The 19,276-nt window shown below is 37.4% G+C and overlaps 1 protein-coding gene across 1 annotated transcript in view; it reads right to left on the bottom strand.

Annotated features, from left to right (window-relative positions):
* The window catches only part of LOC124637218 (protein unc-13 homolog A-like), a 92,282-nt gene extending 73,459 nt beyond the window's left edge, over positions 1-18,823 (bottom strand). The window contains exon 1 of the mRNA XM_047173580.1: positions 18,679-18,823. Within this exon, the coding sequence (XP_047029536.1) occupies positions 18,679-18,700 (22 nt within the window). The 5' untranslated portion in view covers positions 18,701-18,823. The remainder of the gene's footprint in view (positions 1-18,678) is intronic.
* Positions 18,824-19,276: the final 453 nt, after the last annotated feature.

Here is a 19,276-nt window from a genome sequence, read left to right as displayed (position 1 = left end):
ATAGGAACTATTAACCATTCGTATACTAGAACAAATTTCATCTGCAAACCGTACAGACAATAACAGAATCAATTACAAGGAACATCACTCTACAGGTGAGCGAATAATTGCCTGCAATATATTCATTGCACACCATTTCATATTAACTACGAATTACGCTGTTACAGCCGACATTACGACCTACACCTGTTCTACTGTTCTATTATAAACGGGTGATATATGGATTTGTATTAGTGTAGTAGATGTAATTATATCTATTAGTGTTAGTATTATAATGAGAATTTTAATTGGCAAAGTTTTAAACACTGTCTTATGGTTGATTATTAAACATGACTAAAACAAGTGGTCTTTATGAAAAGATAAGAGTTATGTATAACTTATTTTATCCATACTTCCAATTATTTTAAGATCCTCTCAGTAATTTTTGTATCCTTATGAATCTAACGGTTGTCAACCGCTTATTTTACAAAACAATCCATACAATTTATTATATTTCTATTTCCATTTACATACCCTTAGATACTATTCCGCAAAGGTGAGATAAAACCAATAATATTGTCCATTTTGTTGGCATTTGACAGCTCATGATCTATCTATGAGTATTCGTATGACAGTATCTCATATCAGTAAGTACATCATTACTTATATGAGTAGACGTGGCCTTTCACTATTATAGTGCGACAAAATCTTCAGGATCACATTATATACATTACCTACATTAAATACACATACTATTACAATTATTAGTACATTATCATCTCTTCTTATCGACTGAGCTATACGTTTAATCACCTAACAAGCTCTAGTGTCCTAATTTTCTCAGATCCTGACGGCCTTTGAAGATTAATTTTAACAGCGATTGCTACTGGATAACAGTCGGGGAGGCCGACTTTACGTGCCGTTAAATGCACGGGTTGTATTTTTGTGAAAGTTACTGAAAACATACAAAAAGATTCCCTAGTATGAAACTGATACCATGTGCATGGCGGTGGCGCTGGCGATTAATAGACCAACGGGACAGTTTATTTTCTTACTATGTTATATAGAACCTCTGTGTATTTGTGTCTTACATGGTACCAATAAAGAAAGTATATTTAGGAGCACTCCAAATCAGAACTTCAAAACATATAATGCTCCTATCTAATCAATTTTTATCTCTACTCGATCATAATAATACCTTAAGATTTTTCTACAAGCCCTCACCTAAGACGAGCAAATTATATACGATAAGAGTAAATTACCTAACACTCACGTAACCGTTAAGCAACCAAGTGTCCAATTAAAGACTTAACCATAACAAAGTCTTATTCAGTATTTAGGGACGGAATCCATCCAAGTGCCGCTTCATACTTGTGACGACACGATTAAAAAATGGTTCATCTTGACATAGTTCCCCGAGTACACCTGCCTTGGGGGATGGTACAAGTCATAAGCTACTGGTACGAAGAAATAATAAGAAAATTGTTTCTGAGAGTTAGGATGCGAGGAAAGTTTGTGAGTATTGGAAAGCTGAATGATTCAGTCGCTTGGAATACTAACTAAAGTGATGTTAAAGTTGGCTGGGTATTGTTTGAAAGGGTGATCGCGGCCCTGGTAAATAAAGGGCTTCGAAGAAACAATCCGGCCGTCGTTTGATGATTTCCCATAAAAAGTGAGGTTAAAGTTTTTAAGCTTTACTAGTGCCATAACTTACGCGTCACAAGGATAAAAATGGTTCCTTACTAAAGTGTCATTAAAAATTAAATTTCCTCCAACATTCACGAACAATGTAAGACGTTGATATATTTTCTCTCCCTGAGAGAGTGTTGCTCGCCACGCTTATGTAAATAGGGTGAAAAATACCACTATTTTCCTACCAGATCACTTCGCTTAAAAACACAGACACATTTTTCAGGCACGAAGGAAACAGCCTGTGCCTTTAAAAAAGGTCGAAACTGCCAGCAGGCTGAAAAATCGCAGACATTTCAAAGAGAAATCATTAAACTGATTGATGATAGAGGTATGAGCTGAATACTCTAATATTCACTGAAAAGCGTGACTATCGGTTTTTCGTAGAAAAACAGTTTTATAGGTTTCAACTTAAAAATGTGCTTTTCTAGGACTAGCAAAATGGTTTCATTCGATGATGTGTAAAAAACTGCTTTTGTGAAATTCATGCCACGTGTATTTTCACACTTTAGTAATGTAACTTTCAATCGTGATTTTTCATTTTCTATTCTATTCCATAAGATACAAAAATATATTTCTATAAAAGTAATTTCGTAGTTTATTTGAATATATTCACATATATCATTTTTTCCCCCAAGATCTGTCAGCGGAGTCACGTTCCATTCATAGTTATTGAAAGTGAAGTATGTGTTGGCCCCTGGGGAAATCTTACTACTGTGTGCGAATTCAAAATGGATTCAATCTATTCCATTACCTATTGTTTCAATTTTGTTTTGGAGTAATTACTTTCATACATAGCGTACAGAAGTAAGTTTTAACACTACACTAGAAGCCAGCACAAATTATTTCCAAAAGTATAAATAGATAAGCAAATAAGTGATACAATAAGAACATAAATCATAAAGAAGAAAAACAATTTCAATTATACACAGTGCTCCAATTTCTTCAGACCAACGTCAGAACATGACACTCGAAAAAACTTTACGAATTTCTGAAAAAAAGTTCTCAAAAGTTTCAGGTCCTCTGTAAAGAGATTGAATTTGAAAATCAGATAAGCTATGCGACTTCTTAAGGTCATTTGGAATAACTTAATTATTAAAGTTGTGCTTGGAACGACATCAAAGTTGGCGCGGCAAGAAATGGCAAATTGGCATAATAACGCCCGTACTGAAGCTAACAAAAAACGTTTTTGTAAGTAGCATTGTAGGAGTTAGTTTGATTTGCTTATATTTTACTTTTACATGAATATTAGCGTACTTTTTTGAACTACAGTTTCTTATTTACGTTTTATTTTTAGAAATGATGAAACTTCAATCTTTTAAGTCGATCTCATATTGGCCAAATCTTTATAATGTACGTATTACCATACATCTTCAAACTGATTTATGAGCCCGACAAACTGTTGGCCGACTAAAAGTTTGGAGTGGGCGGGAGCTTTAAACTGTAGAACACATTCTGATGAATATTTGACATATTATTTCCATAAGAGAAGAAAGATAAATAAACTTGTAAACAAACCAAAAACCTTAAAAACACACAAACAAAATCATGAATCTATAGCAAACAATCACAAACTCTTCCTTTTACCAAGAAACAAAAATCAACAACGAGATGTAAAACCGGTTCACGCAACAGCATCTGTTGTTCATGAATATCTAAATGATTCCAGCTTTTTTTCCGATATCTCCTCGCTTTATAATTCATGCGAAAACTGACAATCTTACGTGATTACACCGGAATAAGGAAACGGCAGGTTTTTGCCGCCAATCTTACTTTTTTTCGCGTTAAACCGATTTCGTAGACAAAATTTTAGGGGACGTGTTGTGACGTTGAGCTGTTGTGTTCGTGTTTTGGGGATGTTTTTATATGATTATAAGGATTTTTACTCGTAAAAAATATATTTTTGATTTATAATATGTGGGTAAAGTTATCCTATAGCTGCCAGCCAACGTCAACAACATCATCGGTGATCGATTTTTGTAGGAGAAAAATAGAACACACCGAGTTTTAAGGCGGTCAGAAAGTTCTAGTAAAAAAATAGTCCTACAAAATGCACACTGTTCTAAACAAATACATATGCATTACAGTTTATTAATAACTTTTTTGTTTGGTTATACTGTTCTTTGTACCCATAAAAAAAGATCTCAATGCTCAATTCAAAAGCCTTTTGTTACAACCAAATACTCTTCCGCTCATAACATGTACAGTATATACCAGTTTAATATGTCAATATGAGCTTATGTGAGCTCGCTATGTAGGCAGGCCTGTACTCCACCAAGGCATAGACCACGGAGTAAGGAAAGATGATTGGAGATTCCATAAGTTACGTAGGTCAGGCGCTTTCTTCTATGTAGGTCAAAAACGTACGGTGGCCATGACCAAAGCGATCAGTTACGAGTGGACTGTCGAGGCGTTCGGGTTCTTTGAGACATCTTTCAACGATTTTTGTAACAAAAAAATGAACGGGTCCAAAGAAGGCGTATGAGGGCGTAGACAGTAACGTTGCTCGCCCCCCGCACACCCGCATTTTGGCGCGCTACTTTCTTAGATTTTCCGTTATGGCACCTCCGCTAGTCATTTTGTTCTCCATGTCATAGACACATAATACCACCTCCTTTCTTATATCCTTCAAGTGTGTGCACCAGATTATCTATAAACGTTTCAATAGATTTTCACAAGCCAAAGAATATGCATGCTTTAATATTTTGTTTTGCAAAATCCTTTGATGTTTTTATCAAAGTATTATCGGCTCGAATGGAATAATTCTTAAACACATTTCTAAATGTTTTATTTATCACAGACTAAAGCTCTGTATACATTTTTCTTTTTGAGTTATTAGTGAATGCCTAGTTGCAAAACCCGTAGGGAACAGCAATTACATAACTAAGGCGCTGCTTGAAATACAAAGTATGCTTCAGTAAGTAACTCGTTTCAAATCTTATATATATAAAAATGAAACCCGCTTTCCGTTGTCACGACATAACATGAAATCGACTTGACCGATTTGGCTGAAAATTAGAAGGGAAGTAACTTAGACCCGAGAGAAGGTTTTAGGATAGTTTTTGTCACCATCCGGCTTCGGGACGCGAGTGAAACCGCGGGCGAAAGCTAGTACTGAAAAAATAAGCAGATAAATCAAAATACGAGTTCATAAACAATAAAAAGTAATTTAATATCTATATTAAGTACTAAACTATAGACAACTTGCATAACTTTAACGAGAAATAAAATAACTTAATATCAAAGTAAAAATTGTCTCGTAAACTTGTTCGTCTATCAATTTATATTATCAAGTTATAAGAGTTTGTGAACTTTCTCATAAGTGTAGCAGTTTCATAAAATATTTACTGAAGAGCGGCAATCATGAGTTGTGCTGCAACTTTTAAAGATCTGAAAAATCACTTGCGTGTCATGAAAGTTGGAATATTCGACGTTCTATAACTGTTCATCTAGTAAGAAATTTCATTTAATTTCTATATTAAATATATTTTCTGTTAGGTGGACTTAAACTTTGAATGCTTAAATGCTTATTTATTAGTCACGTAACAGGTGCACCATAGTAAATTCCAACTATCGGTTGAAAATCTTTGCCAGTTTGGCAGTCGTTAATGGTAGTTAGAAGCCAGAATGACAACTAGTCTAAACAAGTGATATCGGGTTTCCCAAGTCACTAAGTTGAGATGATCCGATAGGTATTTGCACCGTGCACAACACTAGTACTTAACTGCATCGTATTAGACTAAAATCCGATCCCAACATACTCGGAAATAGCAAGACAGATGATGTATCATGCATCTCACGATAGGTACACTAAAACTAGTCTGAAACAGCCAGTCTATAAATCTCCATTGGATTTACGACCCCAACTATATCTTGATAGCAAACAGCTTTTAACCGTTGGCAAGCGATCATAGCTAGTATTACTTACGTGAACAGAGAGGTATGTAGGCGTAGGATCTAGGCGTAAGCGCCTAGTCGCCTTAACCGATACCCGTGGGAAAATACAGGATGTTCCGATTTGTAACCACGAGATACATGCGGTATTCGATGTTGTGTTTGGAATATGTAACTTATAATATAACGGATGGAATAGTTTGTGAAGTTTTTGGAGGATGATAATTTAATTAAAAGTTGGTGAAAGTTGGTCTTAACGTTAATGATCTCAGTAATTAATAAACTATATGCTGTGTATAATTGATAGAAAAATACAATAGGTAAACAAAAATAAGATTAAATGCCTCGGTATGGGTTAATACACAAAAATGCACAAATATTACCGATTGACCTACACTTAAACAGGTGTTTACCAAAATCTAAAAATATAGTAAAAGATACTGTAAATAATAAATAGTTTGCTATTTACGTATATAAAATCTCTGTCCACACATATGTAAACTTATTAAGTCAAACAAACACGATCACGACACGTTATAAACTTCACTCAACTGCAGTACACAAGTATTTCCAGTGTGAGACTAAATATACCAACGGATCGATGGCCTAAAACAAATGCACTTTCGTATGCATATGGGAAATGAAGAGCTAATCACCGTCATGTATTTTCCGATCCATCGTATGCATTTATGTCATTATTTTAAATTGAAGCTGCATATTAATTGTGACCTAAAACCAGAAATATACAACTATAAATTTTTTACGGTATAAAATTAAATTTTTTGAAAGCTCCCATACAACAAACGCAATTTCTAAGGATACTATCATTAACTTAAGAAATTGCGAAATTTCTTGCGCTAGTCCAACTCGCACTTGACCGCTTTCTTTTAACAAAACACGCTAAACTGAAAACAATAAAATTGAGATTGCCACGTATTACGTAATTAGGCCGCTACATATTATTAACCAATTGGAAAACGCTAAAAATAAATTGCCAATAAAACTATTGGTGATTGTTTTATCACTTATCAAACAAAAGCTTTTATTACGTTGGAAAATTTTTGTTCCGATAATATTGCACTTTTGGTTTATTTTTTGAGTGTATACACGTTATCTATCGACAACGATGCGAATGATTATTTTGATGGCCAAACCATTTACCTATTTTGCAAAAGTATATTATGAAACGGTCAAAAATATGAATATGAAGGATCTTAAAAACAAATGATTTATGTTTGTTGTAACGCGGTCTCCTAACATCTCTCATACATTCACACAACGTCATCTATCTATCAAACTATCCAACCATTTTACGCACTAGAACATAATACTTATCTATAATAGAAAATATACTGAAGTTAACAAATCTTACATAAGAATAGACATTAGCAATGTAACGTATTCGAAACAAAAGCATGAACCGTCTGAAAAGTTTATGAAAATTAAATCGAGCAAGTTTTCAGGCACGGTTTATTTATTGTTGCTCTCCTTAATTATTGCCAAAGCAATCAGCATTACTTACACAAGATAAGAAGCTTAAAATTCTTTTAGGTGAATAGAACAAAAATTTTCAAAAATTCTATAATAAATGGCCCATCTGAACAGCTTGGATATATCTGAGTATTATTGTTTTTTTACAAACATCGACTGCCTATTTGACCTCTTCAACCCAGTTACCAGGGCAACCGATACCCCCCTGGTAAGAGTGATTTCCGAATGCCCCAGCTGTTTAAATAATATCCAGGATCCACAATATTATGTATCTCGGAGTATTAAAGATTGATATTAAACTGTGCCCACACCGGTAACCGATAATTAATTCCGAGCTTTATCAGGCTGGTACTTAACACAAAATCTTATTTATACTTTTTTAAATGCATATAAAGATTAACAATGTGTTTCAATTATATTTTTTTTATATATTTATAGTAAGTGTACATAGTAGGTAATAAGTTAGATAATAGGTGTATATAATTTTATTAAGATTATGTAAAAAGTTGTTTAAGTTTTTAATGACATAAATTGTAACGCAAATTGAAATGTTGACACAAAACCCAATAAAATTCATTATATACAATGTTTACAAACCCTTATAAAACAGTTTTCAGAACACATTGTAGATGTTATTAAATAACAACTCTGTAGGCCATTCGTATATTATTTTAGAAATCTAAAAACAGAATAACCATGTATCATATCTGTGGTTAATTCGCCTATGGTAGCATGTAGCATTACGTAATAACATTGGTACCTATAAATTGTGGATATCAATGCTAAATGTAGGCAGATCACGCGAAATAACACAAATATGGTTGTATCTAGTTGTTTGTGAGCTAAAACACTGATATATTTTCTTGTAATAACAAGACTAGACTGGTATATATATGTGTCCAACATTATAGCGAACGAGCAATCATATTCCCTTTGAAAAACCAATTCCATAATATTATTATCAGTACCTTTTATTCGCATTTAGTTAATGCTTATAAACAAATACTTTCATAAGAAGTTAATAACCAATATCAATTTTCAATAGACCATTCTTCTTTAACCTTATTTACCATCATGTCAAATCTCATTTGAATTTGACAAAACAAGAAAAATATATGTGAATCTTATATAAAAACAACTGCATTGATTCTTGTTTACAATAAAAATCCTTTCAGCCTCAGTAAAACTTAAATAAAATCACCGTAAACATAAATTCACAACCAAAACTAGGGAGTCAACATACAACCATGACAATAAAACGTTATCACCCCGTTGTCGGCTTTCGAGAATTCCCTGTGTGCATTTTATTCACACCCGATAATAATTCGACTTCATGAAAACTCGGACCTTTTGCTAATATTGGATATTCGATGAACTGGGACCATTAAATCAGGTTTTTTACTGACCCACTGCAAGCCGTTTCTCACACACAAAAAGAATGAGCATTAATCACCATGCTTGGTAAAGGCGGATTGGAAATTTCAGAATTTAAAGTTCAGGTTTCCTCAAGATTTCATCCACCTATAACTTAATCAGTGGCGTTTAATATACACTTAGAAGATACCTATTGTGTTAGAATAGCTACATTTTCTGGAATCGAATCTGCTTATTTATATGTACTGACAGGCTAGTGCTTTACCATTTGGCTCCAGGCTCCAGGCACCAGGCTTTGGTTTGTTGTAATGAACTCAACATAGTCTCTCGCCACGAACATGTGATTGTGAATTTTGTGGAAATACCATAGAAACCTGTTGCAGTTTCCAATAATCTGGTTAAATGATCAACGAGATTTGGTCGCTCACGGGTTTGTTTACGTTTCAGAGTATTTAGCAGAAAGTTGAAAATTATTTTACGCTGTAATTAAAGAGATTGGTAACTTATCGATAAAATTTTCAAGATTAATTTGTCTTCAGACTTTTCGCTGTTCATTCTATAATGATATACTTTCGCCATACGCTTTCTTGTATTCTATTAAATATTTTCTATTCATATCAAAATAATTATTAATTCAAAGTCAAATGAAAAGTCTCCCAACATCACAATTCAAGAATGGACTCAGAACAATTTAATGCAAATTTTCACAGTACTATTTACCTAGTACCGTGAACATAACTTCTAACATTAAGCCTATCACAAAGAATTCACTATATAACCTAGACATATGATTTCGATACATCATTGTTATTGAAAGCGATATACCACTCGCGCACTAAAAAAAATCTTCATAACTTCAAGACCAATAGGGAATTGGAAAAAAGGCTTCGACGCGAAAATCTATAAGAAAAGGATTGTTTGATATGCTACTCTTAAGGGAAAGAAAGAAAGAAATACTGTACTATATTTATTATTTTTCAAGAGCGTTTGCTGGTAACTTTAGCTGTAAGAAACTGAGTAAAGAACGATAGTAGTACTCTTTCATCATCATCTCCTGAGCCTTTTCCCAACTATGTGGGGGTCGGCTTCCAGTCTAACCGGATTCAGCTGAGTACCAGTGCTTTACAAGGAACGACTACCAATCTGACCTCCTCAACCCAGTTACCCGGGCAACCCGATACTCATTGGTTAGACTGGCGTCAGACTGTAGTAATTCTCTTTAATACTTTAAAAAGTATTAATAGTTTTGTTTGTTTGTTCTTTCAACCGAAGAACTGCCAATTCTCTTCCACAAATTGTGCGTTCACTGATAAAAAGTTTTCCCACTAACCGTTGTAGCCAAGTTGATCACTTATACAAAGACAATGTGCATGTATATTAAAACACACAACTATGGTTCAACCTGTTTCGTGAAATAACCTACCTGTAACTTTACTTGAGTTTAATTCATGCCCTGAGGGTACTAGAAACACCTCTTTGAAAATTATTTTATCTCTATTAAAATTGCTTTAGTAGTTTACTGTAACAGCTAGATAAAGAAATAAGACTTGTATTTCTTACATTAGAAACCCTGAAGGGGATGGTAATAAAGCTTTGTTCATATCCATTTATCAAGCCCTTGAAACTTAATGCAATAACGCGAAGAATCACCAACGCCTCAAACTTCAAACATACTTGATTAAGTTTCTAAGTTATTTCTAGAGTGTTGGAGGACTTGTGTTTCAAAAACTATTGCTGCTATATTTTATACACATACCTACTTCTATGAGTGTACTCATACAATCACACACGTAAATTTTAAGTACAAAATCCTGTGGAATAAATCTAAGTACCTTTATTTTAAGCTTAAAATTTATTTCTAACAATAGGTAGAGATTTCGGTTTTGAAATTGGTTTGTATTGACGCGCAAGTACTGACCAAAGGGTGCTCAATATAATCCCTTTGTTTGACAACACCCACGCGAGTACCGGAGAGCCCTATTTAAGGCTAAAAACTTGACATTGATATTTAAACGTTTACGTACTTCTATTTCGTTTGCCAATGGCCACATAAATCTAAAGATTTTGCTATGTTAATATTATTATTTGGTAACACAATTACTCTCATGCGTATTAATTTCAAAAAGTTAAAATAAACCTATATACATATATATATACAACTGCGTATTGCAGAAAAAGTTCTCATATTTTTCAAAAGTTTTTCCTAATCATATAAAATTGCTATCCGATTATTAAAATTGTAATTTGGGTATCGTTTATCACTTAGAGATGAGTGATAAATTAAAACTAATTGAATGAACAAATCACTATGACAATCTATATTCTATTCTATTTTTTGTATATGGCAATCCGTGTCGATGTCAACTTCGACGATTCTGCCAATGACAAGTGAAATGAGAAGCAAGAAGTGCTTACAATTAAAAAAATAAATAAAAAAATATATATATATATTGATTTAAGATGGTGCTGTGGCCGATCTTGTGTAACTTAATGTGTTAGTAGGACGACACTGAAACAAACAGAAATACACTTACATATATAAAAACAACAACAAAATGTTAGTAACACATAACATAAAATATATACCACAACCATACAAACTGTGGCCTAAATATAGGCCACAGTTTATAATTTAATATTGTTTTGATTAATAAACATCAACAGCATCTGGAGCAGTTCTGGACAGGAGTGGGATAGGAGGGAACGGAAATTAGTCGGGAGAGGGATTTTAAGTTTTTGGAGACGACCATATAAATCAAAGGATGAGTTGATAGGACAGTCAAAAAATATATGGTCCAGGGTACCTTCATCCAGACCACACTCGCAGAGGGATGAATCCTGCACCCGAATTTTGCGCAGAAAGACCGGTGTACAGCAGTGACCTAACCGTATTCTGCACAGGACTGAGATTACCCGTTTAGGGTATTTTTTGAAATTGGAAAACCACGGTTTTGGTTTTACAACCGGTTGAATGGCGAAATAAGAGCTACCCTTCTTTTTGCCTGAGATGTTCCACCATTCCTGCCACGAGGTCTCAAGACTCAATTTGGGGAGGTTTAGCAGGTCATGCCCTTGAAGGGAGAAGTGTGCAAGGTCAGCGGACTCAGATGAACACGCATCTTTGGCCAATGCATCGGCACATTCATTGCCCGCTATACCGCAGTGGCTAGGGATCCAGACTAAGTGTACTTCTTTCTCTTGCCTAGTGCAGGAGAAAAGGGACTTTTTAATATCCAGGACAATAGGACAGTGGAGTTTAGTTCTAAAGGGATTCTGGGATAGGGCTTGGAGACAGCTAAGGGAGTCAGTAAATATAACTCCATAGCTAATCTCATGGGACTCTATAAAACGACAAGCTTCCAATAGTGCCACACACTCGCCTGTAAATACTGAAGACTCCTTCGGACATCTGAATTTCAAAATTATTTTAGAGTTCTGATAGTAAACCGCGGCTCCAGTACAGCCACCATTTGATTTGGAAGCATCCGTGAAGAACTTTTGAAATCCAATCCATCGTTCACCCAAAACCGCATTAAAGGCCGAATTTGCAGACGGGGAGTTTTTGGATATGCCAATGTTATAAAATATTTTAGGGGTGAAGCAAAGTACTTCATAAGGGTAATTAAATAGAGGAAGTCTGGGATGTGGAGCAATGGGGGATTCTAAATTTTGAAAAAACCGATATGCTTTTAGGAATAGGGGAATTTCTTTGTGTTCCCAATATTTGGAGCTGTGACAAAGAGTGTCAAGCTCTCTGAGTTTTGGGATGAGGGGGTGAGATGACTTGGGTATAACCCTGGATAGGAAACGGGAAGCGAGGTACTGACGTCTTAGGGCTAGGGGGGGTTCAGCGCATTCGACCTGCAAGGCGTTAATAGGCGACGACTTCATGCAACCTGAGATGATTCGAAGGCATTGAGACTGAATCCTATCTAAACCGGCCAAGGCACCTTTGTTGCTTGGAATCACCAGGTGTGACCCATAGTCCAGGATACTACGGACTAAGGCGTTGTAGACCAGTTTCATAGTGAAGGGGTGGGCCCCCCACCAGACACCAGCGAGAGCTTTCAAGATGGAGATTGCTCTTTCGCATCTTTTGATCAAGTAATTAAAGTGGTGAATCCCGGATAATTTTGAGTCTAAGAAAACGCCTAAAAATTTTGTTTTGTTGCCTATGGGGATATCTTGTCCTTGAATGTTAACTGAGACCTGAGGGATCAGTAGTTTTCGGGAAAAAATCACTACCGAGCTTTTTGGGGCGGATAACGAGAGACCATGGTCCAAAAGCCATGTGTGCAGAGAGTCCAGGGAGAGACAGAGAGATGAGGCAGCGTCCGTAATAGATGGATTTACTACATACAACACTAGATCGTCAGCGTACTGTAAAAGGTGGCAGTCAGAATTAAGGCAGGAGCCAATGTCTGCTGTATACAGGTTGTATAGTAGAGGGCTTAGAACTGAGCCTTGGGGAAGGCCCTTCCACGTCTGTCTCACCTCAAATACCTCCCCCTGCACTCTGAGCATCAAAGAGCGAGACATGAGGAGTGCGCATATACATTGTACCATCTTACCCGGAATCCTCAGCTGTTGCAATTTTTGCCTGAGAACAGGAAGAAGGACGCTGTCGTATGCGGAAGAGATGTCAAGGAAAGTGGCTACAGCGGATTCATTTTTGGAAAAGGCTGTACGGATATCAGTAACCAAAATTGCCACACTGTCCATGGTGCTAAGCCCCTTTCTAAAGCCAAACTGACTACTCGGCAGTAGATCCCTAGACTCCACCAACCACTCAAGTCTGTTTTTAATTAAATGTTCCAATATCTTGGCCAACACTGAGGACAAAGCAATTGGTCTAAGGCCATTCGGATCATCAGCAGTCTTGCCGGGCTTCAAAAGGGGAATTACTATCTGAGCTTTCCACTGTTCAGGAACCCAACCAAATTGATAGCAATAATTTATTATTCCTAAAAAATATTTTTTTGCTTCAAAACCAAAATGAACTGCAAATGAGTACGGTATGCCGTCTATGCCAGGGGCGGAATCCCTAACATGACGTAATACCGCATCAAGTTCCTCCAACGAAAATGGTTCATTCATAGGATCATCCACAATATTTACAGACGGGAGCAGAAGTTCTGAGGAAGAAGGAACATAGGCTGGAGCAATTTTGTCGAAAAAGGATTCAGCAGTTTCTCTCGAGATAGGGGAAGAGATAGATGGGGAGCAGCCTCGCCTGAAACGATTAATGCTCTTCCAAACTGCTGAAATGGGAGTGGAAGGGGATAGAGAAGTGCAAAACTTAACCCAACCGCGACGTTTCTTCTTGCGAAGAAGCCGCCGAGATTGAGCTAACACTCGTCTGTACCGTATAAGATTGTCGCTATTCATCGCATCATTGTACTGTTTTTCGGTCTCTTTTCTTTCTTTAATAACCGATGTGCATTCTTGATCCCACCACGGGGGTGACGGGATTTTATTTCTGGCACAGTTACGCAACGGAAATGTAGAGTCTGCGCTTGAGGTAATGGCCGAGATAAAGCCATCGTAACAGCTCTTAGCATGGCAGTGACCAGAAGAATCTTGGAAACTTGAAGTTAAATTTGGAAGCACACTAATTTTCTCCTCCAGTAAAGATGCAAACCTCGACCAATCAGGTTTGGACAAGTTGTACTTCAATAGTGGAGGAGACGTTTTCTCTAAATAAGTTTTATTAATTAAAGTTACAACAATGGGGTAATGGTCGCTACCATGCGTCAGAGTAGTACATTCCCAATGAATTGATGCCGCCAACTCTACTGAACAGAATGTGAGGTCTACACAACTCTTTTGCTGTCCTGGAAGGGATCTACGAGTAGGACTACCATCATTTAAGATGCAAAGGTCTAAATCATCCAAGATTTCTACTAAACCTTCCCCAAACGAATCACAACGATTGGAGCCCCATCTAAAGTGGTGACAGTTGAAATCACCCATGACGAGCACAGGTCCCACTATGTTATTCAAAATGTCCCTAATGGTGGTTAAAAACCTACGCTGAGGATGGGAAATATACACTGATAAAACAGTGATACCCTCAATTTTACACGCAACTATATTCATATCACCATCCAGAACCGGAAGAGTCAAGGTGGAAAGGGGAACACGATTATTAACAAGGAGAGCCGACCCTCCATAGCCATCAGATCTGTCACATCTGAGAATATTAAATAGTGGCATATTAAAACTGAGACTCGGGGTGAGCCAAGTCTCAGCTACAGAGCAAGCCAGAGGCTTGAATTTGTTGAGGAGGAATATGAGGTCGTGCTTTTTATGCCACACGCTCCTCACATTCCATTGAAGGAATACTTGGCGAGGCGCCATTTCTAATATTTAATAAAAGGTTAGTTAGTTGGTAGGCAACGTTGGACGGTAATTGGGTATTATTGGTGGATAGAATTGTAGATAGAAGTTTAATAAGAATATCTATTATTGAGGAAACATTATTATCAATGAATGGGTTATTCAGAGCGCAGCCATCAGGCTGTGAAGGTGCAGGGGAGTTAATAATCTGCTGATGGGCAGCTTTATCATAAGAGGGAGATAGAGGGGCATGGGTCTTTGGCTTAAGGAAAACAGTTTTGCGGTATGACTGAGTGGGGGCGGGAATAGCTTTTGCAGCATTAGCATAATTGCGAGAAGGAAGTGGGACAGATTTGCTAGCTTCAGCATATGAAAGGGACTTCTCAGCCATAACCGTCTTAATGGCCTTCTGTCTACCCAACTCCGGGCATGATTTGCTATTTGCAAAATGATTCCCTGAGCAGAGCACACAGAATGCCTCCGCCTCAGAAGTGCTGCAACCATCACCAGGGTGATCATGGCCGCACTTACTGCAGCGAGGCTTGGACCGACACACTAGTTCCACATGACCAAACCTGCAGCACTTACGGCACTGGATGGTGGGATAAACATATTGCTGAACTGGAAGGGAGGTGTAACAGCAAAATACTCTTTGAGGTAATACTTGGCCATCAAATGTAAGTACACATGTCTCTGTTGCCTTGAATTCAGTCACCCCATCAATAACTACTTTCCTGTTTATGCGACGAACTTTCAGGATTTCACCACAACCTGAAGGGACCTGTAAGTACTTTTGGACTTCCTCTTCATTTAAATCAGTGGGAACACCAGTCACAACTCCCATCCGAGTTATATTAAAAGTGGGGATAGAGGCAACATAGCGGTTCTTGTGTAAAATGCTGTTGATAATGAATGAGTTTGCATCCTGAGGGGATTTGAACTCTACAGATACACGGTTCCTACCAACTTTTTTAACACCATCTCGGACAACGTTAGTAATGCTATGTTTTTGTAGGAATATTCCGAATGTAACAGGATGAAGAGAGGTACCGGCGTTAGGCTGGGGCTCCAATCGAGAGACATGAACGATAAAAGGTGCCTTATCAGTAGCAGAGTACCTGCTGCGGCCAACTAGGTTTCTTTGTTGTTTAGATGGCGGGGTTGACACGCCAATGTTGGCATCATCTCCGGAGCGTTTTCTGGTATTCGAGGTTGATGGGGTCTGGGAGTCCGCGATGCTGCAAGCAACATCAGCGAGTTGGGATAGCGGATAGTTCGGGGAAAGTGGAGCATATGCAGAGATGTCGGGAGGATCGGGATCGGGGGGTTTATTTTGATCCATTATGCTTGTAAAAAAGTTGTTAGTTACCGAAATAACAGTACACCACTGGAGACAAACACAAGGACAACACACAAACACAAAACTAAGTCACAAAAGTTCACCAAAACACTTAAAACAGCTGAAAATTCTAGGCACACGTGCTAACCAAAGACACTCTGTGGCGAGAATCCGACAATCTATATTATTCACCTACCAATACTGGCATTTAAGGTAAAGACAATTTAGTTACTTAATATAAATATTGTTCACAGATTGTGACGAAATTGTGATCTAATTTACACCCAATCAAAACACCGACACAACATGGACATTCAAATATGCATTTCTGTCTTTTCTGGAACAAAATGAGTTTTAAAAATACTTAAACACACTGCTAACAATGTAGGCGGGAGTTTTTCATCGTGAAAACGTGGGCGTGAAAACATATGATTATTATACCATGTTACACGCACTTGAATGGATTAATCAACTTTTTGACAATTGCAAAGATTTATTACGTGTTCACGTGCAAGTACAGATATATGTACTTCTGTAAGTACATAATGTATGTACTCTGGTGAAAACATTGATGAAATATAACCCATAAAAAAAATCTTTTGATGATGGTCGTGGAGATCAGATATGTTCTCTGAATGTAAAATACTGTTGCAACTGCAACTGTCTAAACTGGAAGTCAACCCCAGCAAAGAATAGGCTTTTAGTAGATTAGTTTCCTACTTTTATAACAATATTAAATATTTGTAATACACTACATAGTATTGAGCCGCTAATCATATTGAGTCAAATTAATATAGGTCAGTTACAATCAAACTTAGGTAACCAAAACACTCTAAAGAGTTGTTTTACACATATTTTTTACTAGCTTTTGCCCGCGACTTCGTTCGCATGATATAGTGACTTCCGGCATATTTTTGGTTTGACCAATAGATGGCGCTATATGTCCGGAATATTTTTTTTTTTTTTTTGAAATAAAAACTATCCTATGTCCTTTCTCAAGTTCCAAACTATGTCTGTACCAAATTTCACACAAATCGGTTCAGTAGTTTAGGCGTGAAGAAAAGACAGACAGACAGACAGACAGACAGAGTTACTTTCACATTTATAATATTAGTTAGGATTCCTGCCTATATGCATAATATAAAACAACCTTATTCTTTTAAATGGATTCAAATGAAGAGCTCCCCAAAACATGTTTTAATTACTTAAACGAGATTCAAAACTTAAAAGTAAAACACCTTTCCTCTCAAATTAAGTTCACAGTACTTATATAATCAATATTTACAAACAAGGACCGTTGTCCATACTCTTAAACCCAGCCCATTTAATTAATTGTCCCACGAACAAAATGTACCTTCTGAGACTTAAAGCTGATTCAAAAATATAAGAAGGCAAATTAATCGAGTTTGAAGCGTCCCTCCTCATCATTTACTCTACAATGTCGACTTTCATTACGATAGGAATCCCAGTTATTTTATACGCAGACGAGATTACAACAGAACTCGAAGAAAATCTTAAAAGTACTAAGAAAACTTGTTAAGAAAATAATAAGAAATAAAGAGTTTTTCTGAATACTTTATGCAGTACATTAACTGACATTGAAATTCAGTGTTGTCTTAAGTCTAAAAGACTGAGTATTTGAGAGTATGAAAATCGGCATAATTACAGTAGTATACAAAAATACTGAAAATGCCGCAACAAATAAAAAGCTGACCATTACTTAAGTAGGCAGTTAATTCCTTCAGTTACCCAAAGGCATCTAGTTATGTTCACGACCTACATCCGCATTAAATGGGGCAGAATATTGTGTATACTATAGCTATACTTAGCCTCCCTGCGTGGCCCGTCGATGCGCTCGCTCTAGCACTATTGAATTAACTACCTCGCTTCAGATAATGCGGCCTTTCTTCAATACACACGGCGAAGACGTCTGAATACGTTCAACTTTGCGATTGTAGAAATTGCCGCGGTATACACTGACTGGTAAAAACGTTAGACCATAAACAAAACATCTGGACAGCGCGCAATGTATACTCACTACTTCAAGCTCGGCGGAAAAATCACATAAATAATGCATAATCTTGTACTTTAAGTGAGGAATTGTTATAGAAAATGTCACGAACTTTAATAAAAATGCTAAAATGCAACATTGCACGCGCTCCTTGACTATGACCTTTATAACCAATAGCACACGGTTGATTCACGCCGATATGCGATCGTAACCCACGCAAAACAAACTAATATATCGAAGCTGGTAATCAAACTTTATTTATCTGATATCAGTTAAACGAAAAGTTCTCGGAAACACATTAAGCCTGCAGTCATAGCTACCAATACATATGTATGAGGAGCTCCTAAGAAAGGAAACTTGTTTTTCTCAGCAATGATCAATGTAACGTGGCCGTTAGTTGATCGTGTTAGGTTGCCACAGGCAAGTCCTTAGCCGTGACCACCATAAGTACCTGTGCACATTCAATACGCGTCCATAACGACCACAAATTGCTGCGTAACTCTCATATATGTTAACACAAAGCAGGTTAGCACCATTGAAGCCGGCACACAGCACTATATACCTGTAACGCTGAGCAAGGACATGTTGGGACGAACGGCCGTCTGGCCTGGCTGGCCCGTCGACCCGAGGCGGTCGGCGGGGCCGGCGCCTCACCGGCCGCCACGGGGCGCCATCAGTAGCACACGCGCGCCCGGCTCAACGCGCGGCCGGCGACCGACTGACGCCCGGCTACCCACTGTACCCACTAGAACCTACTAGCGTCCTCGCGCCTGCGCACTGGCCGCCTTCTGACATCACCGGTACCCGGATTATTTTCGCCCGGCGAGGTAAATACCCTCACATCGATCGAGCCCGGTTAAACTTGATGCAATTATTGCACTGCCCTAGTCCTTAAAGATGCAGTTTTAATGACCGCTAACGAACTCCTCTCTTCGGGACGCAGGTGTTGGCGACGAACCAGCGATTATTATTACCCGAGTTGTCTTCGCGCTTTTTAATATGCGAGTGCTTGGAGCTGCACAAGTTTGCAGCGAGTTTGTGACTCGTTAATTATTTTCACGAGAATTTCCAGTTCAGTTTTCAGAACGTGCCCCGAGCAGTAGCTAACACTACGAAACACTGCGAATCTGAATTTAGGATCGACTACTGCTGTTCCCAGC

This window comes from Helicoverpa zea, chromosome 15, assembly GCF_022581195.2.
Source record: "Helicoverpa zea isolate HzStark_Cry1AcR chromosome 15, ilHelZeax1.1, whole genome shotgun sequence".
In the NCBI taxonomy this organism is placed as follows: Eukaryota; Metazoa; Arthropoda; class Insecta; order Lepidoptera; family Noctuidae; genus Helicoverpa; species Helicoverpa zea.
The sequence above is the reverse complement of the archived record's forward strand: the minus strand, read 5'-3'. Positions and strand labels throughout refer to the sequence as shown.